The sequence below is a fragment of the Anarrhichthys ocellatus genome, unplaced genomic scaffold, assembly GCF_004355925.1.
Source record: "Anarrhichthys ocellatus isolate YVR2014 unplaced genomic scaffold, GSC_Weel_1.0 scaffold26, whole genome shotgun sequence".
NCBI classification, from domain to species: domain Eukaryota; kingdom Metazoa; phylum Chordata; class Actinopteri; order Perciformes; family Anarhichadidae; genus Anarrhichthys; species Anarrhichthys ocellatus.
The window spans coordinates 3120873-3144235 of NW_022280056.1; the positions used below are offsets into that span (position 1 = coordinate 3120873).

Here is a 23363-nt window from a genome sequence, read left to right on the forward strand (position 1 = left end):
CCGTCTACAAACACACACAAACATGGAAGCACAGACGGACAGACAACCATGTTAGGTTCAAAACGCACAAAAGCAGTCAGACTCATCAGTGCAAAGGAAACACAGACGCCGCAGGAAGCGGGGGGCGAGGTGTGATGAGGGGAGCCCATGAACTTTAGCAGCCATCCTGGATGAGGACACGCGGCGGGGCACGACAAGCCAATGAGACATGTTATACCGTTTGTTATGAAAGCACATAGGAGATGTCCGGGCAACCCTTCATCCACGGTTTGGACACAAGCCAAGTCGAGCATCCCACACCGAGCAGATTTCCTCTGTTCAATCCCAGCATGCCTTGGCACGGCAACGAGTGACCGCAGTCACAACAGCAAAAAACAGGGAAGAGACAGAGAGAGGGACAGAGGGGCTGGATCTCTGCCATGTCTCCCTTGTAGGGAGTTAATGAAGCAAGAAAAGCGTGGATACACTTCAAGCATCAACTTTCACACACACACAATCACAGTGGGCACAATAACCAAAGCCAGCACAGACAGCGGGCATATTGAACACGTCTTTCATATTTATTTAAACATGTTCCCACCTCTTGCACAAACAAAAAGCCCCGACAAGGCAACCAGCCACCAAGCTGTCGAAACCTGACGTCTTTGTTTGTGGTTAAATCGTGTTCGATTGATGTCTTGATTAATAATTTAGTGCTTTTCAGGATGAAGCACAGATGAAAAATAAGGAGATGTTGCATTCAGCATGGGCGTCCCTATACTTGGCACATATGTGACGAGTGGAGGGGAGGTGTTGTTGAATGGAGAGACGTCTGGGTGAGACGCCGACATGGTGTCTGAAATAAAAGGTGGACAAAGGGGAGGAAGAGCAACTAGAGGTCGGAGTGGAGAGAGACGACAACGAGCGGAGGAGCGAAGACAAAGAAGAGCACAGAGACAGTGGTTAAGAGCATGTTACTTCAGGGACACGCTTCATCTGGAACAACACATTAATAATCATGACATTCACTGTCTCTCAAAATGTGTTGCACTGCTTCCAGGGAACAATAAACTGCTCATTATTAAGAGTTAAATTGTGTATTCAGGGTGAAACATGCCAAATACACAACCGTACCAAAATATGAAATGATATCAATAAAAAGCTAACATCCAGTGGCGGCTGGTGGAACATGTTCTAGGTAGGGCTGTGCCACATCCAATCAATTTCAGCAAACATCCCAGAATGATTTAATGCAAAACACGTATTACTACTTTGCAGTTAAATATTTAACCTTTATTCCAACATGAAAAAAAGCAGTAAATAACACTTCCATAAACACGTCAGGACATCTTATTTTTGTCACCCTCACAGAGAATTCAGTATAATATAATAATATATATATCATATAATAATATTCTGTATAATATAATAATGTATATCATATAATAATATATCATATAAAACACACATAATTATTGATTTATAACTATACATCATGTCTCAGCAGGTGCTTCATGTCCCTCTCTCCCTAGCTGTCCGTGCTGGATCTGTCCCGTTGTTTTAAAAAGCTAAATAAGTTATTAGCATGACGTCATGCAGCTAGCCTAACCTGTCTGGTGTGCAGCTAGTAGAGAAGGTTGTGCTACATTTATAAGGCATCTGTAGTTTCTATTCCTTTGCAGATTATACTCTTTATACAATCATATTATAAAATAATGATGAAAATGTGAGGAGGGGGTTTTGCTTAATTAAAACTGAAAGTGATTAAAAATGTTAAATGTCCCGATAGTCTGATGGACCAATGATTTAAGTTTAGTGTTATATTGTAGCAGTCTGGCAGGTAAAAAGCAAACTGTGCAGCAAAATGTTGCCAAATAAAACGATGGTGTCAAATAACCGTTGACTCCAGAAATCAGAAGATATGAGTTGCTAACGTGTAACAGCAGATAAAAGTCACCCAGACAGAAAAAACAACATGTTATGGATGTTTCTTTTTTTATTTCATTCAAAACAGGAAAAAAACTAAACTTTCCTCTTTGGTTAATTATTTATCCATTCAGCAGTTTTTAAATTAAACATTTACAAAATTCAAAATAAAAACAAAATACGACACAGAGGTTCAAATCATAAATATTCACAGTTTTTTCCCAATGAATCACAAACTCTTGTCAATAATCCTCCAATAGCACTCGTGTGCTTCTGTGTGAGGCAAATCAAACCACTGACTTCTCTTCTAAATGTAACATTCAGGTTCACTTTATAAACTGGTGGCAGTCATGAGCAAGTTCACAGCGCGAGCAAATACTTCAACAAGTCCAAAGTTTAACATTTGCTTTCATTATATTGGCTTTCCTATAGTTAGTATAAAGTGCTTTTCCTTCACAATTTGTTCACTTTCATTTTTGGATGATGCGTTTCATATGAGATATCTTAAGGTGATACAAAAAGTATCCTGGGAAAATAAAAACTAAGTTGAAAACAAGAGATCCAGGCACTTTGTGGACCGAGAAAGGGAAAACATCATTCAAGTAAACGCAGTTTTTTCTATGATGGTCAAGATGAGGTCACTGAGCCGAGCTCTTTCTCCTCTCCCCAGCCGGCGTCCACCTCTCCACTGCTCTTCTCTTCCCTTCCGTCTCTGCTCTTTGTCGTCTTCTTCTGCTCCTCTTCCTCCAGCACCTCCGAGGCGTCGTGTCTCTTCTCCTGTTTCTTCTTCTTCTCTTTTCTCCCGTTCTCTTGGCTTTCTGACGAGCTGACGCTGCGGCTGCTGGTTCTCTCTCCTTCCTCCACCTCTCTTATCGTCTCCCACTTGGTCCGTCCCACTCCCTCGTCCTCCCATCGACTACCTCCTGCTCTCACGGCCGCTATCTCTTCAACTCTCCTCCTCTTGCCTTCTTTCTTCACCTGCCTGAGCTTCCACTCCTCCTTTTCAACCCTGCTCTCATTTCTACTTCTGTTCTGCATGACTTCTGGAGCAAGGCTGCTCATTCTGGGCTCTGGTGGGGAGTGGTGGGTCCCTGCAGGTCTGTCCTGGTGTCTTTTGTTCTCTGGTGGATCTAGGTGATTGTGGTAGTAGTGGGGTTGGTCTTTGCCTTTAAATGTAGAGTCCAGTAACGTGTCTCTACATGATTTGTGGGTATTTTGATCAGGCACTTCGGTAGCTCTGCTCCTGCCAGCGGAGGATTTCCTGCTGATACGAGGTGAACTCTTGGTGTTGCCCAGGTCGCCTCTTCGCTGCCTGTCTCTCCTCTCTGTGTCACGTGACTTCGAATGAGAGGAGTAGTGAGAGGAGGAAGGGGGATGCCTCTCTCTCTCCCTGTCTCTCCCTTTCTCCTCCTCCCTCGCCCTCTCTTTTGATCTTTTGCTCTCTTTCTGCCTCTCCCTCGGTCTCTCGCTCTCCCTCCCTCTTTCTCTGTCCCGCCGTCTTTCCCCGTCTCTGTCTGAATACGCGGTGCTGTCGTTTCTGTCTCTGCCACTAGAGGGAGCCACACTTCGGTGTGAACTGGACAGAACAGGGGTTTTCTCTCTCTCCCTTTCCACTGACCTCTCTCTCTTTTCTTCATTCTGTGCTTCCCTGTTGGTTGTTGTCTCTGATGTCACAAACACGGATGACGACGGTAGAAACGATACAAGAGCATCTGTTTGAGCTTTGGTCGCTGCTTCATCCCGCTCTTTTTTCTCAGACTCTTCCTTCTCCCACTTGGAGTGAGGGACCTGAGAGACGGAGACATCAGAGATCAGTTCCTCCACCGCCAACTATTTAACAATTTAAAAACATCATAAAATCCAAAATGAACATAACTAACAACTCACTACAACCTTGTAAACGAAGCAAAGGGATTATGAAAATCACAGACTCAAATAATAAAAAGTATCCAGATTAGATCTCCATAACACTCAAAAACCCACAATGGGAAAAAGACGTGTGTCTCTCTCTCTCTCTCTCTCTCTCTCTCTCTCTCTCTCTCGACCCCGATTCTGTATACAAATCAGCAAAATATGCAACTTAAACATTATAAAACTATCCACAGAACATGTAAATGATTTTAAATGATCTGGGCCCACAGACCTGGACCTGTAGGAGCACGAGCTCCTCCTCTTGGTCTGCAGCTCTGTCCTCGGTGAATTCCTGCAGAGTTTTCACCAGCGTCGTCTTCTCCTGACGATCCTCGTAGCTGCTGTGTTCCACATACACACAGTACATTTAAACCAGTACTCATCTCTGCATTAGTAAGAAGGCTTGCATGCTAAGGTTCTACCAGTGGAACCGGTTGTGAAAAAATTGGTGAGGCGACACTTTCTGTGCTATTCTGACGTATATTTTGAACTAAACTAATTATATGGTGACACAATTAAAGTTGACTGTAATGCTAAACGCATCATCGTGCGAGTAGACAAGAAACAGAATAAAAGAAGCAGAATGTAGAGCAGAAAATTCAAGATACATTTACAAGATTTTCATGAAATCTAACTATGCGTAGACACAATTTATAGTCTGCAGCAATATCCATTCAACATATATCCATTCTGTATTTACATCTCTATATATTAGTTTTAATTGTTGGACATTTCCGTCTACTGCTGGTTGACATTGAAAGTGTTCAACGGTGAAAAGAACGAGTGTCTTTGACTGTGAGGCAGTCACAGGAGATGCAACGCATTAATGGCGGAGATATTTCTGCAAGACAACAGTCTTTTTGACAGCGGATCAGATTGAAATACTTCACGGTGTGTAATGGGACAAGAAGGAGCTGAACTTTAAAGCAGAAACATTCTGACCTGCCGTCGTCCACCGAGGTATTCGGTCCGTCTTGCTGGCTCTCGTTTCTGCTCCTCTGGGACGTGGACCTCACTGTGTCTTCCTCTTCCTCCCACATTCTCCACTTCAGTCCCTCCATCAGGTCCTCCTTTGACTCCCCCGCTGGGTTTTCTATGTTTTCCTTGCAGGTGCTTTCTCCCATCGCTGGTCCTTCCTCTCCTCCCCTCACGCTGCTCTCATTTGTCAGCTCTTCTTCTCCGTTGTTGGCCTCTGTCCCGTCTCTTTCATCCCCCTGCTGTTTGCTCTCCTTCGTCTTGTCCTCCTCTTCTCTGAGGGCATTATGCCACAAGTCAAAGTCCTCCTTTTCTCTGTCCTCTTTCTTCTCTCCGATGTCTTTTTTCTCCATCATCTCTCCCTCATCATCTCTGAAGGTAGCTTTCTCCCATTTCTGTCTTGCCTCTCCTTCATCTGGTTTTATTTTTCCTTCAGACACACCTTCCATGTCTCTGCTGGATTCCTTCTTTTCATTTGCTTTAATGTCTGTCTCTTTGTTGAACTTCTCCTTCTCTTCAATTTCTTCTTTTGTTTTCTCCAAATAAGAAAATTCCAGTTTTTCAGTTTTCTCTTCCTTCCTTTTTCCATCCAGGTTGATGTTGATGCTTATCTTCTTCTGTGGTTTCACTCTTATCCCTCCCTCCCAGATGTCTCTCTCTGCCAGATGCCATGTTTTCCTCTCCTTTTTCTTCTCTGTTTTTGGCTTCTTTCTGTCAAATGGATTCGGGGATTCACTCTTGCGGGTTTTGGGGTCCTCTGCAGTGTCAGTTTTCAGGCATTTGCTGTTTTCAACCTTAAGAGAACTTCTCTTGATGTCCTCTCTTTTTCTTTTTCTATTCTTCTCTGATCTTGAGTGAGAAGCTGTGTAGCCTCCAGGGTATCTGTCTGTACCCACCATGTCTGGATCTTTACTGGGCTTTTCTGTGTGCCTTCTCCCCGCATCCTGCCTGGAGTCTGAATGTTTGCTTCTTCTCCGTCCTTTCTCCATTTCCAAATTCTTGTGTTCTCTGCTTTTTCTTTCATAGTCTTTATCCAAACGTTTATCTGGTTTGGCGGCCGGTTGGACTGATTCTACGGCATCGCTGGCAGTTGCTTCGTCCTGTGCTGGAGCGGCATCCTTGAAGGCTTTTGTTCCAGTGCTTCGCCTCCTCTTGTCCTTCCTGCAGTCATCCATTGAGTCTGCAGCATCAGGGGATGATGACTCCTCTCCTCTTCCTTCCTCATGCTTCTTCTTTTGCTCATGTTTTACGTGGCTGAGGTTCTCCAAATTCTTCGAGATTACCTGCTTCGCGTCTTCACGACTTTCTTGCAGCTCCACTTCTTTACTGCTCTTTGTGAGTGTGACCGACAGGCGGTTGTACCTCTCAGTGCCCTTCTGCTGATGGACCCTTGTCTGAGCTCCATCTTTGGACGGCGTTGAGTGTCTGTCACTGGACGACTGAGAAGGAGGGGACCGGCTTTCGTTGGACGAATGAGATGGAGAAGAGCGACTGTCACTGGATGACTGAGACAGCGTGGAGCGGCTGTATCTTGAAGACTGAGATGGAGGGGAGCGGCTGTCACTGGATGACCGCGATGGAGGGGAGCGGCCCTCCACCCGAGCGCTGCGTCTACCTGTGAGTCGGCTGCGAGAGTCCGAGTGAGAACGGGAGAGATTTTCGCTTCCTTCTCCGTCCCCCCACTGAGGAGGAGGAGGAATATTGAGGAGGGGAGGAGGAATATTGAGGAGGGGAAGAGGCAGCTGGTGGAAGTGGCCGACATAGCTGCTGAAATATTTATCACACCACTCTTTGTAATGCCTGCTCCACTGCAGGTAGCGCTCTCTGTCCTGCTCCAGGCTGCCACTCTGATTGGCGTGCTGAGCATACAGGTGTCCGGGTAAACTTCCCCCCGAGGCTGCCGCTTCCCTCTGGTGATGTTCCACTCGCTTCCTGGAGCTGCTCGAAGCTGATTTCTTACCGTGGTGCCGACTGTGATGGCTGCTTTTGCGGTGATCTGACGGCGACTTGGGCCTGGAACGGTAACCCACTCGAGGGGAAGACGACGAGGACGGTGTGGGGGAACGTTTGTAACCGAAGCTGTAGGAGCGGGAGGAATGAGAGTGGCTGTGGAGGTCTCTGTGGCGCGAGTAAGGTGAGTGGGGCCTGGAAAATATAAGTTTTGTCCAATGTGAGAGAGAGCACTGAGACGTTGAACTGCAAAAACATCCTGCCCAGTACATATCTGAAGGGATCTGTATCAAGATTGCCATATTTTACTACCGGCCGATATGTTGTTATCAGATTCAGATCAATATTGGTATCAGTCTCAAATATCAATTATTGGTCATATGCGCATTGCTAGTGAGAACCAGAGCTAAAGGAACACAATAAATGTAAGAATATTTTTAAGGAAAATAAATAAATAGAAAAAACACGAAAAACTTGAGAAAAGGCACAAAATACCTTGATCTGCCGTGGGACCTGGACCTGGACCGAGATCTGGACCTGCTTGAAGAGCGAGAGTAGGAGCGAGAAGACTTGAACTTAGAAGACTTTGAATCAGAACGAGAGGAGGAGCGTCTGTGGGAAGATCCTCTGTGAGGTGACCTGAGGGACAAAGACAGAGGAGGGAGCACGTGTTTCATATTACTATAAATATATTGTCCTCATACTACAACAGCTCTGCAGCTGTTACTAAATCTAATCAGATATTCAAATACTCAAAGTTATCAACTTAAAAACACAATGTCCAAATTTCAATAAGGCTACTTTATAGTTTCCTTTGCTGCCTGGAATTAAAGTAAAGACAATTTTCAAAAGGATGAAACAATTGATAAGTCATATGATTTAAGACGTTTTCATCAATTTACATTTACATATGACATCCTCGTGGGTATGACTGCTTGGAGAGCCTTACCTTTCCTTCTTATTTCTCTGATGCTGGTACCACTCCTTGGGGATGAGGGCAGGGATGGCGGTAGAGGGGCACAGGGAAGGGATGGGGGCCCCTTGGAGGTTTGGGAGTGTCCAGAGGGGCGCAGGGGGTGGGTATCCGGGGGGGTAACTGCTGAGAGGCTGCTGAGCAGCGAGGAATGTGTGGAAATGAGGAGAGGGAAAGAGAGGAGGAGGAGGAGTAGCTGGATATGAAGTGATGGAGGGACGAAGCTGCTGGGTGTTGGATTCATTCCAGCCTCCAGTGGGACAAAGTGAGGAGGAGGAGGAGGAGCTGGGGACAGAGGAAGGAAGAGGTAAAGACATCTGGAAACAGAGGGCAGAGTCAAACAGAGACGAGTATCTAAACACACACTTCACTGACCTTTCCCACGTTGACGGTCCCGAGGGCTTTGGGGCTGGACCTGTGGATTCAGGGAACAAATGGTTGTATTTGAGTTATTGATGTTACTGCAGTTCGCAACATAATAATAAATCAATAACTTGTTCGCTCAGATAAAGTGACCAAACACATGATGACAGTACGGACAGGATGATGAATGCTTCTCACCTGAGGAGGGCGGCTCTAGATTCACACTGACTGTCTGGGGCTCTACTGGTGGAGTAAAGTTCACCTGAGCAGCAACAAACACAGATTTCATACAGAGAACCTTTGCTGCAACGTGTTAGTATGGCTGTGTGTGTGTGTGTGTGTGTGTGTGTGTGTGTGTGCGTGCGCTCACCAGGGGTATCAGCTGTGATGGAGCATCAGTGGGGTCTTCGGGGTCTTTGGGTGAAACCGGTACAGACGGGGCGGTAGCAGCCGCTGAGTCCTCGTCTGTCTTTTCTTCGTCTTCTCTGAATAAACAACACATCACAGAACCACACGGACGTAACGTCAGGCTGATTGTTCACCGGTTCTTTATCTCAAATCCACAGTGACACATTTTGATAGAAAAACATTCAAACTTCTGTCGGCAAAGCAGGCGGTTCTAAATGTTTTAGACTAATGCTACCAAATGTTTATTTTATGCTAAAAAACATTAAAACTGTTGTAATGTAACCAGCGTAGTGTGGACGTACTCCGAGTCTTATTAATTTGTTCTGCTACATGCAGGGCGACTGATGGAGAAATCTCATTATCCATCAAATCTACAGTGGCTGACAAATTGCAGTGTATAAACGCAAAGGCCATTTGAATCACTTTGCCTTGTACTCCAGCAGGGGGTGTAAGATTAAATATCACCCTGACCAGCTGCACATTCAGTAACGAGTCTTCTTCTACCACATAATCATGTTACTGGTGTGCGAGTACGTTTACATGTGTACGTACTTGTCGGGTTTCTCCAGGGGGCTTTCCGCAGGCTCGAGGGAAGCGCTCGGTGTGGAGGGAGAAGAGGCGGGGCCTGTTGCTGTGGGCGGAGCCCCACACACCTGAGACGGTGGCAGTGTGTCTGCAGCCTGTGAGCGGGGCAGGAGAGGGTCCTAAAGAAGGAAGACAACAAGACAATATATGTGGATCAGAATATAGTCGGGCAAGCAAGAGGAAACAGCAGAGACATACTAATTAACTTTTACAAAGATATCTCCACATGAAGATATAAAAGGAACATACATGCACAATTCACGTTCGTTTAAATACGAAGAGTGACGTTTAAAACCTGCAGTAGTCTGTGCTTTCTAACATTTGTTTCCACAGTGTTGAGAAGATAACTATTTGAGATCAGACAAACATGTGATTGTGAAAAGAAAACAGTAATTATTCTGTTTGCTCCTGAGTCATGCAGGTACAGTGCTTCTCATATTTCTGCCTCCAGAGACGAAACACATCATTAAGAGGTTCACCTGCTGGCTGTGGATTGGCAGGTAAGGCTTCTGAGGTTGACTCTGCACACTGAGAGGGGGCGGGGTGGGGACAGGGCTCGGTGTCGGGGTTGGATTTTGGGACTGGGAGGTACCACACCCTTTTTTCACAATTTTAGTGAAGCCTCGCTCTTTCTTAAAATTGTCCACGGCCTGGGTTGGGAGAAACGGACAGAAACCTGAATCACGTGTGAGGATTTCTACACTGAAGTAAGAAACAATCAAGCTCCTGGTCAGACACTTTTAGGATCAAATAAAGAGATAGTTCACAAACCAAACATTTACTCAATTATCTCCACTCCCCTCCAACTCTAACATCAATGTACAGTATTTTCTGCCAATTCACCTGTCGGAGAAATTTATTGGCTATCAGGGTGTCAGGGGAGACTTCTGATTGGCTACAAGTGGGGCAGACGTGTTCCTCTGAATCCAGTAAAGCAGTGCGAATACCTGAGAAACAGATAAACACGGTTGAAATGTAAATAAGATGGCCACAGTACCTTTAACTGGTTAATACATTTTGATGGACACAGTACATCAGGACCAGAATAACTTTTTTAAATACAGCAAGTGTGCATAAGTTTATCTTGATGTCTGTGTGTGTGTGTGTGTGTATGTAGCAGAGACTCACAGTCGTCACAGTAGCTGTTTCCACAGCAGGGTATGACCACAGCGTCACTCAGCAGGTCGAGACAGATCAAACAGAGGAGTTCCTCTGGGACAGGATCCTCCTCTTCTTCTGACTTCGGCTGCTCCTGTGGGACGAACGGAGGCCTCTCCTTCTTGCCGATGGCGTACGCCGCGCTACGGACAGACAACAGTGTGCACGCTGAAAGTTCAAATTCACTTTTGATTTGTTTAGAGGATGCCTTTCACCAGAGTGACTTAAGAAAGTGTGAGATTGGAGTCTTAAAAACACTCTTGAACAGCATTTACATTGTTTGCACAACTTCCCTCGGTATCATCTTTAAAGGAATAGTTATATTTTGGGAAATTCACTTTCTTGCCAAGAGTTAGATGAAATGATACTGCGCTAATTTGTGTCTGTTAAATACACAGGCTACTGCCAGCAGGTTAGCTTAGCTCAGCTTAAATACTGTAAACAAGACATGACACGTTAACTTTAGAGATGAGATGGAATCTGTCAGCTCTGGGAAGAGCCAGGCTACACGTTGACGCTTGTTTTCAGTCCTTGTGTTTTCCCTCAAAATGCCAAACCTTTTCTTTAAAACAAAAGACACACAAACATCGACTCTTTGGTCTCACATGTCTATGGAAGGAATCGCGTAGCGTCCACAGTTGGTCAGCATGGCTCCCTTTGTGTTGGGATCGTCCACCTCCACCATGAAGGAGCGAGGGATGCCTGTGCTCTTCTTTATTCTCATGGGTGCTTCGAAGCTTTTATCCTGCTCCACACACACACAGCATCAAAACACACAAATAACGCATACTGGGTAGCATAAACGTTAAAACACACTAATCAACTCATTTCCTTTACAGAGAAATGCAAGACTTCAACAGACAAGGCCTCTAAGAGATACCACATGTTCTGCTCTTACCGCGCTGACGGGACAGTTCCTGATGTGGTGTCCAGTATTTCCACAGCGGTAACAGGTGTAGTTTGCAGGAAGCACCGTACCAAACTTCTTGTTGTAACTAGAGACAGAGAGACAGACGGACAATGAGATGAAGACAGATGAAGAAAGAAAATTACAGAAAAAGGAAAGTAAAGGAGGAATGTGGAGTAAAGTAGTTGAAGGGAAAAAGGAGACACGGAGGAGGAGATTTGAAATGATTAAAAGGTGACTCACTTCATGTCGTAGGTGGACTGATTTATCATAACTTTGATCTTATCCTCCTCTGACCCTTCCACATCAGCCAGGTTAGCCATCTGCATGTACACACACACATGCATGTGTGCAATAGACACAAAGGTTTCAAACAGGAGGATCAGTATTTAATTAAAGCTGACTCGCATGATCCCGCATAGATTTGTGCAATACATTTTTTTTTAATAAATAGTATACCTTTGAGAAAAGAGGCACGGCTCTGGAAGAACTCTGGTCATCCATCTGTTAGAATTAAACACACAATCAGTTTCGCTGATTCACGACGAGAGCCTCCAGGTTTCAAGTCTTGACAGCTCTATGTTCACATCGAGTGGAAAATTAAAAAAGGCTTAAAGTTTAGCTCCAACACTAAGTTTTGTTACCACTTGTCCTGCTAATCTTGATGCTTTACCCCGTACCACTGGGGATTTTCTATGCAACATGGCACAGTTACTGCTGTAAGTCATAACTTTACTTTAATAGCCGTTATAGATATTACAAAAAAAAATGTCCACCAGCATCCAGCAGTCATTTTCATACAGAGTGGAGAATACATTTCTGTTCTCATCCCAGGAATACTGCCTCCTAACACTTCTCATTGCTCTGAACCTGCTATGACAACAATATAACGCTCCCTGGGAATTTTCACCTGTCAGGACAACATTTTGTAGAATAAAAAAAACTTCTTCTCCTCCTAATGTCCACCTCAGTACCTCGTATCACCTACAATAATTTGTTCCTGTGCACCCGTTCATTGTTTGTTCCTGTATGAGCTGGAACACAGTAGTAAAACCAAAAAAAGAAAAATCAATGTGTGTGACAGATGAGGACATGGTTTTCTATGTTCAGACTAAAGTATCTCACTAAGTATTGGAGTATGAATTGCCTTTAAACATTGTACAAACATTCATGGTCCCCAGAGGATTAATCCCATTAATGGTGCCCTTACGTTTCATCTAGCGCCGCCCTCAGCTCAAAAATCTGGATTTGTTTGATACTTAGATTTAGGAAAATATATCTGAAAATATAATTACATTCCCATCAGCCTGAGGTGAATATTAACACGCTACACCAACAGAGTGGACATGGTGAAATCATACCTGCTAAACAACATGTCAGCATTGTGTTTGTTAGCTGGCTGACATCAGCATTTAGCTCAAAGCACCGCGACTGTCGACTTTCTCTTTGAACAAGAAATAAACTTCACAAATAACAGCACATACAGTACAGTCAGAGTCAAGTATTGTGATTATTCATCTTTATAGGCAATCAATGAACGCATGTCTAACTAAATAAGATTTTAAAAACCTTCACACACCAACATACAGTATACTCATAAACATAACGTACTTTAAACTTCACTTAAAATCCATTGTGCTGGAGTAGAGACTGACTGCACTACATTATATCGTTAATGGCAGTTTGATCTTCCTGCCTGGCTTTGTTAAAGTTCAGCCAAATCTAATAAAAGACGCCATCAAGTTGCAGTATGGGAAATAAAAGCTCAAGTGTTTTTGAAGCTTGATCCATAATGGGGACTAAAGTCAGCATCTCTCTTCCTATGCTGCTTGGATTTGAACAATTCCTTTTAATCTGTTTTTAGTGAAACTGCAATACTCAATCGCTGGAGTACCAATTTAAGCTCGCCCAATGCCCAGTATGATCGTTATTTTTGTCTTTACTGCAAAATGAAAATGTGAACACAAGATTTTGTTATCCAAAATCCAATTTCTGAGGTGGCATAGCGACTCTGTATGAACGTCATTCTCTCTCGTGAAGTCAAACATATAATCAATACATCAGACGGCTTCATACAAATGACTTTATTGGCAGAAAAACACAAAAGAAAAAAAGTTTGTGCAGTACGTTAGACTCAAAGCACTAAGACGAGTGGAAGACACTTCTCCTACTGAGACACCAGAGAGAGAATCAGGTCAGTGCACACTAGTTCAAGTAAAAGCTTTGGAGATGTGTTCCAGCTAGTTTACAGGATCATAAACAGAACTGATGAAATGACAACGGTGCACTACTTCTGAAGAGAGAGGCGTTGGTTATTCACACTGAAACACTGTGAATCATAAAACTGCTGGACTCTGTTTTATGAGAGTGTATAGTTTATATTTTAAAAAGTCCAAATGCTCCCTCGACATTTATTTCTTTCCTGCATTTGAAGAGTTTGTTTGGTGTTAATGAGACATTTACCAGCATCTGTTCACTTCAGAGTACTCTGTAGAGCTAGATTATCCCGATACTAGATTATTCATTTTGATTATTTTGTGGTTGATGACACCGGAATGAGATCTAATATACTTAATAAAATAAAAACGGACTTTAATGTAACTTAAACGTACATCAGCACAAGCTGCACGGCTATTTAAGAAAGGCTACAAATATATCTCCAAGAGAGCGAGTGAGCGAGGGGCAAACAGCAGCTCATGGAGAAGAGACGACAGGGCAACGACTGCCAGCAGCTCACACAGCAACAGTTGGGTTTATCAGCAGTGAATAGCTGGCCTGCATGATAATGAGTGACCCGCCCGAGCAGCTCCCATCACACCACCCACAGACACCCAGTGAACGTCTGGTGACACAGCAGCGTCTTATTTAACAGCCGAGGGCCTTTGATAGAGAGAATATAAACAAATGTATTGTCACTATAAAGTATGTTGTATATTAGAGCAGCAGCTCCCCGTAAATCACATCCTGAGAAGCGCACTACTTTCTCTTTGTAACAGGAACTTAGACCGCAATAGAGGAAATAGAGGCATTCAACGATTCAGATTGAAGCTTCATTTGTTTAAACCAATTCCACCAGAGCACACATTGAACTACTGTTGAAGCACCGATACCGGGTCATGTGTGTGTCTAGTGGAGCTGCAGGAGGAGAGTGCAGTGGGATTTGGTTTGGTTACGTACTGCTTTGTAGGCTCCAAAGGCTTGGTGAGTCTGGACATCTGATCGCTCACTGAAACAGAAAAACACAACGATGTTTCATTCTTACCTTTCACAATAAAAGCCCTGGACATATAATTATTCGCAAGGCAAGTATTTTGCCTTTTAGTGCCATTTATTCGTCCCTCCCCCGATGTATAAAGGCGTCTGCGCTGCCTTTGTAAAGGTTGAAAGGGTTAATGAAGTTTGACGTCCTGGTTTGGACAATTGAGTCTCCATGTTGTTGTTTCATAAATAGAAGCTCAACTCAACCAGTTACGCACACCGTGATTGGTTGATAACACAATAACACGGACCTGTAAAAGTAATTTCTAATCACTCACAACGGTTTTGTGTTTACAGTGAATCTTCCCTTTAGTTCAGTTTAACATCTCATGTTAAGTTTAATGTAAAATGTGACCGTAAAAGCCTTTAGATGACTCAAACGTCCAGGCTAACTCTTTAGCCCTCTGAAGCTGAGTGCTGTCGGTCTGCGTGTGCAGGTGGAGAATTGATTTGCTGCATCTGATCTTGTGGGCAGCGTTCCAACACTCTTCAGCCCTCATTGCTCTCCACCCGTCTGCATGGTGCTGACGAGGCTGATCACATGACCGCCAGTCTGTTCCAGTGAGGTCTTTTCCTGCCTCCCGTGCATAAAGCCCACCCCACTGCCGGTTGTCCTGTCTAAGCCTGACTAATATCTGGGTAATCCCCCTGAACGTCACCATGGAGCTCCACTTCCACTCTTTCCTCTTCTCCTGTGAGCAGATTCTAGCATGGAAGTGTTTTCATAAAAACCTTGTTTCGCTGTCGACCACCAAGTGAAAGATTCAGCTTCTGTATTGATTCACCATGAGCTTTATATTATCGTTTTCTTCATCATGATCCTCTACCTGCACACGTTGCTGCCATCTATAAAAACTCAACAAGGACCGCTCCTATATGTGAACCTGCACTCTACTCATAATAGGCCTATATGATGTAGGCCTTTAACATCAAATACGTACATTTCAGACAATAATTAAGAATATTTTTCTCACTTATAAATGTTTATTTTATTGAGGCTGATGACTGATTCATTGCCATCTTTTGATTTACCGAAACACAACTGTGGAATATTTACTCTCATTTTTAACATGATCCAATGCTGAGTTCCTGGTTGGAGTCCTCAAAGAGTGACAATGCAACACGTAGGCTTTCCGAGATGGTAGCTTAAGGTTTAGACTTTGCAGTAGCAGCGACATGAATACCAGCGCAGGGATTCAGCTACAGTTTGGGCCAAACCAAAAAGAAACACACTTACACGTGGCGGGTCTTGCTTGAGCTGGACTTCGCTCCGATGACGGGGATTCTCCTGACGATGACTGAGGAGCCTTTGGGGATCGAACATTCATCTTCTGTGTACTCTGAGAGGGAGAGGGAGAGAGAGAGTGTTTGAAGTCTTAAGGATCAGCTTAATATTAATCATGAGGGTCTTCAGGGTCTTGAGTGCTGTCTTTCACTACTAGTCTGGGACTGCAACCAGAATGATTTTGACTTGATAAATCTACAGCTGATGATTATTTTCTCTGTCAATTAATCTGCTAATTATGTTCTTGATTCATGGATTGATCTTTCAGTCAACGATGGGTCATAAAATAGTGAAAGATATATATTGTAGTTATCAAGAGCTCAAGGTGACGTCTTCAGTCGGCTTGTTTTCTCTGACAAAATCCAAAAGACATTCAGTTTTCAATCATAGAGGGAACAAGTGAATTATTGGCATTTTTGCTTTAAAAAACAGCTGATTTAGTTCTGTTGAATGAATAATCAATTAATCACTCAACAGTTTCAGAAGATAACTAAATTATACATTTAGTCAATTGTCTAATAGTCTAATGTGTAAATCTGCTAAATTTAACAGAGAATGTAGATCATTTCTGACATGATACAAAATGCTTTGAATGTGATTATTCACCTTCTTTTTTTTTTAAAACACCAAAAAGACTTAATGTTAACTTTACAGCTCAGCAACCAAACCCGAGTTAAAGTAAATACTGACGCCCTTTTGATCCTTCATTGAGACTGACACATCACTGTTAGACCGACGTCTAATGAAAGAGGCCTGAACAGTCTGACTCATGTAACCCTTCTCGTTATGTACGACACTCTTTTTCCGATGAGCTTTTATTAAACTTTCTGTAACTATATAGCAGGAGCACAACTATTTTTATTGTGCTTTCGGTAGAAACACATAACTCGGCGTATGTTGCATCTCACACTGATATAATCATTCATACTTATTAATATGTAATCTATTTTCCCCCTCTCTAGCCTTCTGATTTAGTGACTACATGTTACCTATAACGTGTCACTTTGCTTGTGATTTCCATGTGTGTGTGTGTGTGTCAGGCTGAACTCTAATCTTATGGTCATGACTAGGCTGTGCTCCTATACCCTAACCTTTGCTATTTTTACCCCAGGTCTCTCTTGGGGACCATTAACATGCATGGTGGCACTGACCGGGCTTACCCACCATCACCACCACCATCAGGCCGTTTAAAGTAAGGGTCATGGAGCGTGAACGCAGCAGGAATGTGGCCCATTCATTAGACCCTTTTTGTTCATGCTTGACTTTTCTGGACCCCCCGCTGTCAAAGAGGTGACGTAACCCAGCTGTCAAACACAGACCACGTGGTCCCCCCCCTCCAAGTTTTTTCAGTTCAAACTGTCTTTTATCAGTCCCCCCCCAAAAAATGTGTCACATGTGTCCGTTACCTTCTTTGTTCTGTGCGTTGGTGATCTGCAGGTCGCAGTCCCCGGCTCGCAGCTTCTCCCGGCCCATGATCTGCCTCTTCAGGTCCCTCAGCGTGACGTGCTGGCCGTCAAACACCACGGTGTCGTAGCTGAGTTTGGAGGAGAATTTGTAGTGAACATGAGTCATGCTGAAATGGTACCGAAAAAAAGAAGCCCTCGCGCTGTCAGGAAGCACGGCAAGCTGACAGTTTGCTTGCGGTGCCGGAACACCTGTCTCGCTTAAATTGCTATGGGAGTCTAACGTTTACTAGCTGGCGTTAGCAGCCGGTAGCTAACAAGCTACGTCGTGAATTAACAAACTGCCGCGGATAAAGTGGCGTTCACCGGATGGCATTTCCCGGTGTCTGGTGGAACAGAAGCGGCGACTCAAATCAAAGCGAACCCAGTCAGTCACGAGTCTAATTTCAACTTTGTTTAGTTTTTTTATTCCTCCCAAACGCTGCTCGCAAACCACCGGAGTGTTCGCTGACAGAAACCAAACCAACAGCTGTTTCCACAAGCAACGGCTCGTCAGCACAGTGCACGCGCCGTCTGATGCTGCGTTCACGTGACCCCCCCGCACGCGCTAACTGTTCAAGAATCGAAGTTTATTAATACCAATGTTGCAAAACGCATTCATCCCTCATAATATCCTGCATCGCTTTATAGTGATTGTAGATGTATTTTAAATAGTTATTTTTGTTTTTATGCGTATGTGCTTCAAGAAACTGTATATTATATTTTTGTTGTTGTTTTCCTTTATATATTTATTATATATGTATATTTATTATATATTATATATATATTCATTGTATATATTTCATATATAAAAAAGTCTTCATGGAGAGAAGCAATAAATAGCTCATAGGGTGTGACAATGAAATGAAAAGAAGACGCACAACATTATCTTTTAGCCTGCAAAACATAGCGAATAATAACATACAGCCTAGTAGAGCAAACAAAACCTAGTCGACATATTCACAACCATTTATATAATCATTCACTATCATGTATAAAAGAACACATGTCTATCTTTATGCCTGTCCAATTTAGGATTTAGACATTTACAGATTTCCTCCCTACACCTGAAGCCAGCATCTTGCCTCCACGCGCAGTGCAGTGCCCCTGCACCTGTTTGGCCCTCAAGGGACCAAAGGCAGGCAGGCTCGAAAGCAAACCAGATTCACACCCGATGCTGATTTAATACTTTGTGTTTCTTCTGCATGAGATTTGACATGATGCTTTCTAAACCGCATTGTAGTCATAGCGAGAGTGACACTCAAAAAGCAGCCCAGCTCACTGTGATTCAGGACCACAGAAGAAGAAACATAGGCCTACTTTTTTCTTTTTTTAAATCACAAAATGATAATTATTTTTAATGCAAATCATTTTCAACTAAACCAAATTGTTGACTGCAGTTGTGTCACTTGTGTAGCCTAAACAATCCACTAGATGGAGACAAAGCACCATTTATGATGCTGCTGTTGTGTGCACGTGTGTGTGTGTGTGTGTGTGTGTGTGTGTGTGTGAGTGTGTGTGTGTGAGCTGTACTCCAGTGTGCCATCAGGCTCATATCTGGCCACGTTGGGTCCCACAGCAATAATAAAACATGCTTAACTATCCTCGACTGAAATATAGCCCCATGTTATTTGACTGTAGATTAAATGCAAACCTCTCTTCTCCAATCAGGTTCCTTTACAGAGGATAACGATGCCATTGAGATTTTGCATCACAGTCAGTGTGTGTGTGTGTGTGTGTGTGTGTGTGTGTGTGTGTGTGTGTGTGTGTGTGTGTGTGTGTGTGTGATTACAGCAGCCTACAGCCTCAAACTAATCCATTATACAAAAGCTGGATTTAATTTGATTTGGACCACTTGTAATGCCAATTATTCATATCAGCAATTACATTCTTGATCATTTCAGTTGATCTCCTGGCATCAAAACATTTAAAATTCAATTACATTCTTCACTATCGATAAATTACTTCTTGACTTTTTGGCTGTCTTGCAGAGACAATTTATATATTGAAGCTAAAGCACAAAACACTGGAAACAGAGGAAAACAGCCTGACTCTGTCTTAAGGTAACATAGTCCACCTACCAGCACATCAAAGCTCACACATTAACATATCATATTTATGTTGTTTAAATCTGTAGACAAAAGTGTAAAAATGACGATTTGCTGTTTTACAGGCGGTAATCAGACTACTTCTTGGCTGTTGCCAGGCAGGAAGTTACTGTTCCCAACCAAGAGTCTCCGAAATCCCTCCCTGTTTCCTACACAGGCTAGTATACTGCAGTGTATTAACTGTTATATAGCTTTAGAGGTATTTGGTGGATTTCGTTATCTTGAGACAGAGCTATTGGCTGTTTCCATTCATTATGCTAAGCTAAGCTAACCGGCTGCTGGCCTGCCTTTATATTTACTGTATATGAGAGCGGTATCTATGGTCTCATCTAGCGCCGGCAAAAACACAAATAATCGTTATTTCTCAACATGTCAAACTATTTCCTTTTTATCTAGTCAAAACTGGACTGCATTTCTGATATGAATATATTTCAATAAATTAAAACATTACTTCAAAGAGAAATATAGCTGATGCTATATAGCTTGCCCACAGAAGGTGGAACAGCAGAAATAAAGACTATACAGCCTACACACAACTTGAGGGTATAGGGCATGTAGCTTAGGAAGCAGGAAGCTTCTCTGACATCACCACCATATGTTGGTGAAACTAGAAGACAGCGGTTTACTGAGGATTGCAAGCCGATTGGTTGGATTCAGATGAATGGAAGGAAAGAGAAGGAGTGAGAGGAGTGTTTGAGGAAGAGTTTTGCACTTGATACTCTCTCTCCTCAGTCTCTCTCTCTCTCTCTCTCCTGCCTGCTCTGCTCAGAGGAGGGATTTGCCCTATCTTCCCTGGCTTAGCACACCATTGTGAAAGCAGTGGGAGGATGGAGGGAAGCAGGAGGAGAGAGAGAGAGAGAGAGAGAGAGAGAGAGAGAGAGAGAGAGAGGATGAAAGGGAAACAGCTGCTGCCTTTAAACTGATGTTCTTCTTATCGTGATATGATACAAGACATGTTCAGTGACTCAGCCATCAAAGAGCTGCTTGGAAACAATTATATCTTCGGCTTTACATGTATGTGTGTGTGTGTGTGTGTGTGTGTGTGTGTGTGTGTGTGTGTAAGGTCTAGATGGCAAATGACGTGTTTGAAGAGGAGTATATTGTATATTGTATGTGGAGGCCTATTTTCTACCAGAGGAAGAAAGAAACAGATGACATCCTAGGAATGACAAAAAATAAATAAATAAAATACCCAATTGTAAAACGAGGAATGCACGACAGAAAAGGTTGAATTTATTCATTTGCGTATAATGTTTTTTCTTTTTGGGATCTCGTGAAGGGTCACGACTGAAAAACTGTTCAGTGCTACATTTACATACCAGCTGAAGGCTACATTAAATAATGCTAATAATAAAAAAAAAAATTGTGAAGTCTACAAAAAATATTATGAAATATGTAAATCACAAGTATCGAAAGCCCAAGAGGAAGTGTTCAAATCTCACATTCAGTCTGGCCAACTGTTTGAAACCTAAAGATTTCCTTCTCCAGTCATATGAAAGACAGAAAAGTGTCCTCACAAGGGGCTTAAACCAGCGAATGTTTGGCGTTTTAACTGGATAAATGACTGACACCATGAAAATGGTGTCAAAATAAATTCAAATCTCTGAACAATTAGTTTGTTGTTCACAAACAGATTTCCACTTCTCATCCATTCAAGCTAACTGCACTGGTTTTTGCCACACGTGTTCAAACGAGTGAGTACAGTTGTTCTACAATTGTCACAATAACCCCACATGCACATGGCCTTCTGATCAGAACTGATGGGAAGCTGTCATGTTCTTCACAACTTCTAAACGTTCGTTCATCCTTTGAGCCATCACATGCAAAACGATGCATTGAACTATCAAAATATCAAGATTTATATTCCATAAATGGGACCAAACTGATCAATGGATGACGGACTCCTTTTCCCCCTTCATCCCTCCCTGATGCCACACCCCCCTGATCGTCTCTCCACTGCCGTCTTCAGCCCCCAAACACTTTCTCCTCTTCCTGCTCGCTCTTTCTCTCCACCTGACGCTCTCTCCTTCTTGTCTTTCTGCTTGAGCAGCGTTCACAGCTCCAAGGCCTCTTTTTTTCACACTGCAGATGGCCATAGTGTTACTCCACTCAAAGGCAAACACACATGCACACACACACACACACACACACACACACACACACACACACACACATTGCTCTCTTCGTCAGTGACAAAGGTTCAGAGAGCTTCGTCAGTGACAATGGTTCAGTTTGCCCTTCTCAGAGAGCAGAAGTGTCTCTTGTCCTGTGGCGATCACAAAGAACATCCAAAGCGGACAAATGCAGCGGCAGCAACCTGTCAATCATGAGGGAGTCCCCCCCGAAGCAAACTGTGTTTTTTTAAAATCTATTTGACTCTAAATGGACCATGATGTACTAAATGAACATCATGCTGTATTGAAGAAGACTTGAAACTAGAGATTGAGACCATAAACTCATGTTTACAATGTTTACTGAGGTAATAAATCAAGAGAGAAGTAGAGTCATTTTCTCATAGACTTCTATACAACCAGAGGAGTCGCCCCCTGGTGGCCTTTAGAGAGAATGCAAGTTTAAAGCACTTCCGCATCGGCTTCACTTTTCAGACCCGAATGTTGCCGCTCGGTGGATAAATGTGAGTTTCAAATCAAACTTTGTGCCCCAAGATGCACAGTGACAGTACAATATGTGTGAAATATCATGTAATGTCATAAATTAATGTAATGTCAACTTTTAAACTTTGATGGTATAATTTCCAGAACATTTATGGAGATATCCATTTTTGTAAAATTTGATTGAAATTGACAGACAGACAGACAGACAGACAGACAGACATAGATAGATAGATAGATAGATAGATAGATAGATAGATAGATAGATAGATAGATAGATAGATAGATAGATAGAGATAATTAGGACATCAAAGCTGGCAGCCACTCTCCCTCAGAGCCTCAATCAGTGACAAACAGCTGTTCTAGCAACATCCAACTGGGACACACACACACACACACCCACACACACCCACACACACACACACACACACACAAACTTGTATTTGTGGGTAACACTGGAGAGGGTCGTCATCAGGCTGTCTAAGAGACAGAACCCCTGCAAAGACTGTTGGTATTAGTCGTCGTATTAGTACTTTTACTGAAGTAAAATATGTGAGTACTTCTTCCATCTCTGCTCACACAGGAGAAACTTGATAAAGTGCAACAACAGAGTCAGTTTTAATCAGGAGTTCACTAAATCATCAGAACTAATAAATCACTATAAACTATTCAGTGAAGGAGAAACAAACTGACGCACACATGATGTATGGATCACCACAGCAACACACAGGAAGGTGCTGGATGTGGTCAGAGAGATATTGATCTGTTGATCGACAGTCAGATGGACCGTCTGTTCAGAGCTGCAAACATCCTGCAGCTTACCAACAACAAATTGTAACAACATGACTACAAAGAGACATAATGCAACTACAGAGAGACTCCAAACAACCACAAAAGCTTTAAAACAACAATGAGACGTAAAACAACCACGAAGAAACTCAAAACTACTATAAAGATACGAAAACTGACTACAAAAAGACTAAAACAACCACAAACATTTTAAAACAACTATAAAGAAACTCAAAACGACCGCAAAGAGAATCTAACTTTTTCCTATATTTCTATTTCTCTTGCTCTATAGATTTATAGTTCTATGGTTCTACACTACTTCCATGAGCCCACATGCTGTACAGGATGTGTCAGACTAAAGTGAGAACCAAGACACCAGTGTGAAAAACTGTCTGATCCACTGGTCACACTGGAAACATGGTGGACAGAAGAACCTGATCATGTGACAGAGACTCTTCTCTGTAAAACTAAATACAGATAAGCCATCAGCAAAGCTCCACCTCTTCCTGTACGCAGATATACAGCGAGCACAGCACACAGACACACAGACGGGCAGAGAGATGGTCTCCCTGGACGTCATGGATCCCATGTCCATGATGTTGCAGTTGCTGTGGGGCTCAGGCAGGACTCTGATTTAGAGATGACGTGCTTTATTCAAATATTACTGTTGGATCTTTAAATCAGAGAACACACACACACACACACACACACACACACACACACACACACACACA

General features: G+C 43.0%; 1 protein-coding gene across 1 annotated transcript; it reads right to left on the reverse strand.

The window, feature by feature from the left end:
- Positions 1 to 3975: 3975 nt before the first annotated feature.
- Positions 3976 to 17622, reverse strand: LOC116391579 (E3 ubiquitin-protein ligase RBBP6). The gene is made up of 18 exons (XM_031862313.1): positions 17085 to 17622; positions 15631 to 15733; positions 14313 to 14361; positions 11595 to 11639; positions 11379 to 11458; positions 11127 to 11223; positions 10834 to 10973; positions 10199 to 10371; positions 9914 to 10017; positions 9550 to 9720; positions 9038 to 9189; positions 8448 to 8562; positions 8276 to 8339; positions 8090 to 8129; positions 7691 to 7999; positions 7237 to 7380; positions 4759 to 6936; positions 3976 to 4157 (listed from the first exon to the last, which is right to left on the reverse strand). The coding sequence occupies exons 1-18, from the start codon at positions 17248 to 17250 to the stop codon at positions 4001 to 4003; spliced, it is 4287 nt and encodes a 1428-aa protein (XP_031718173.1). The 5' UTR covers positions 17251 to 17622; the 3' UTR covers positions 3976 to 4000.
- Positions 17623 to 23363: the final 5741 nt, after the last annotated feature.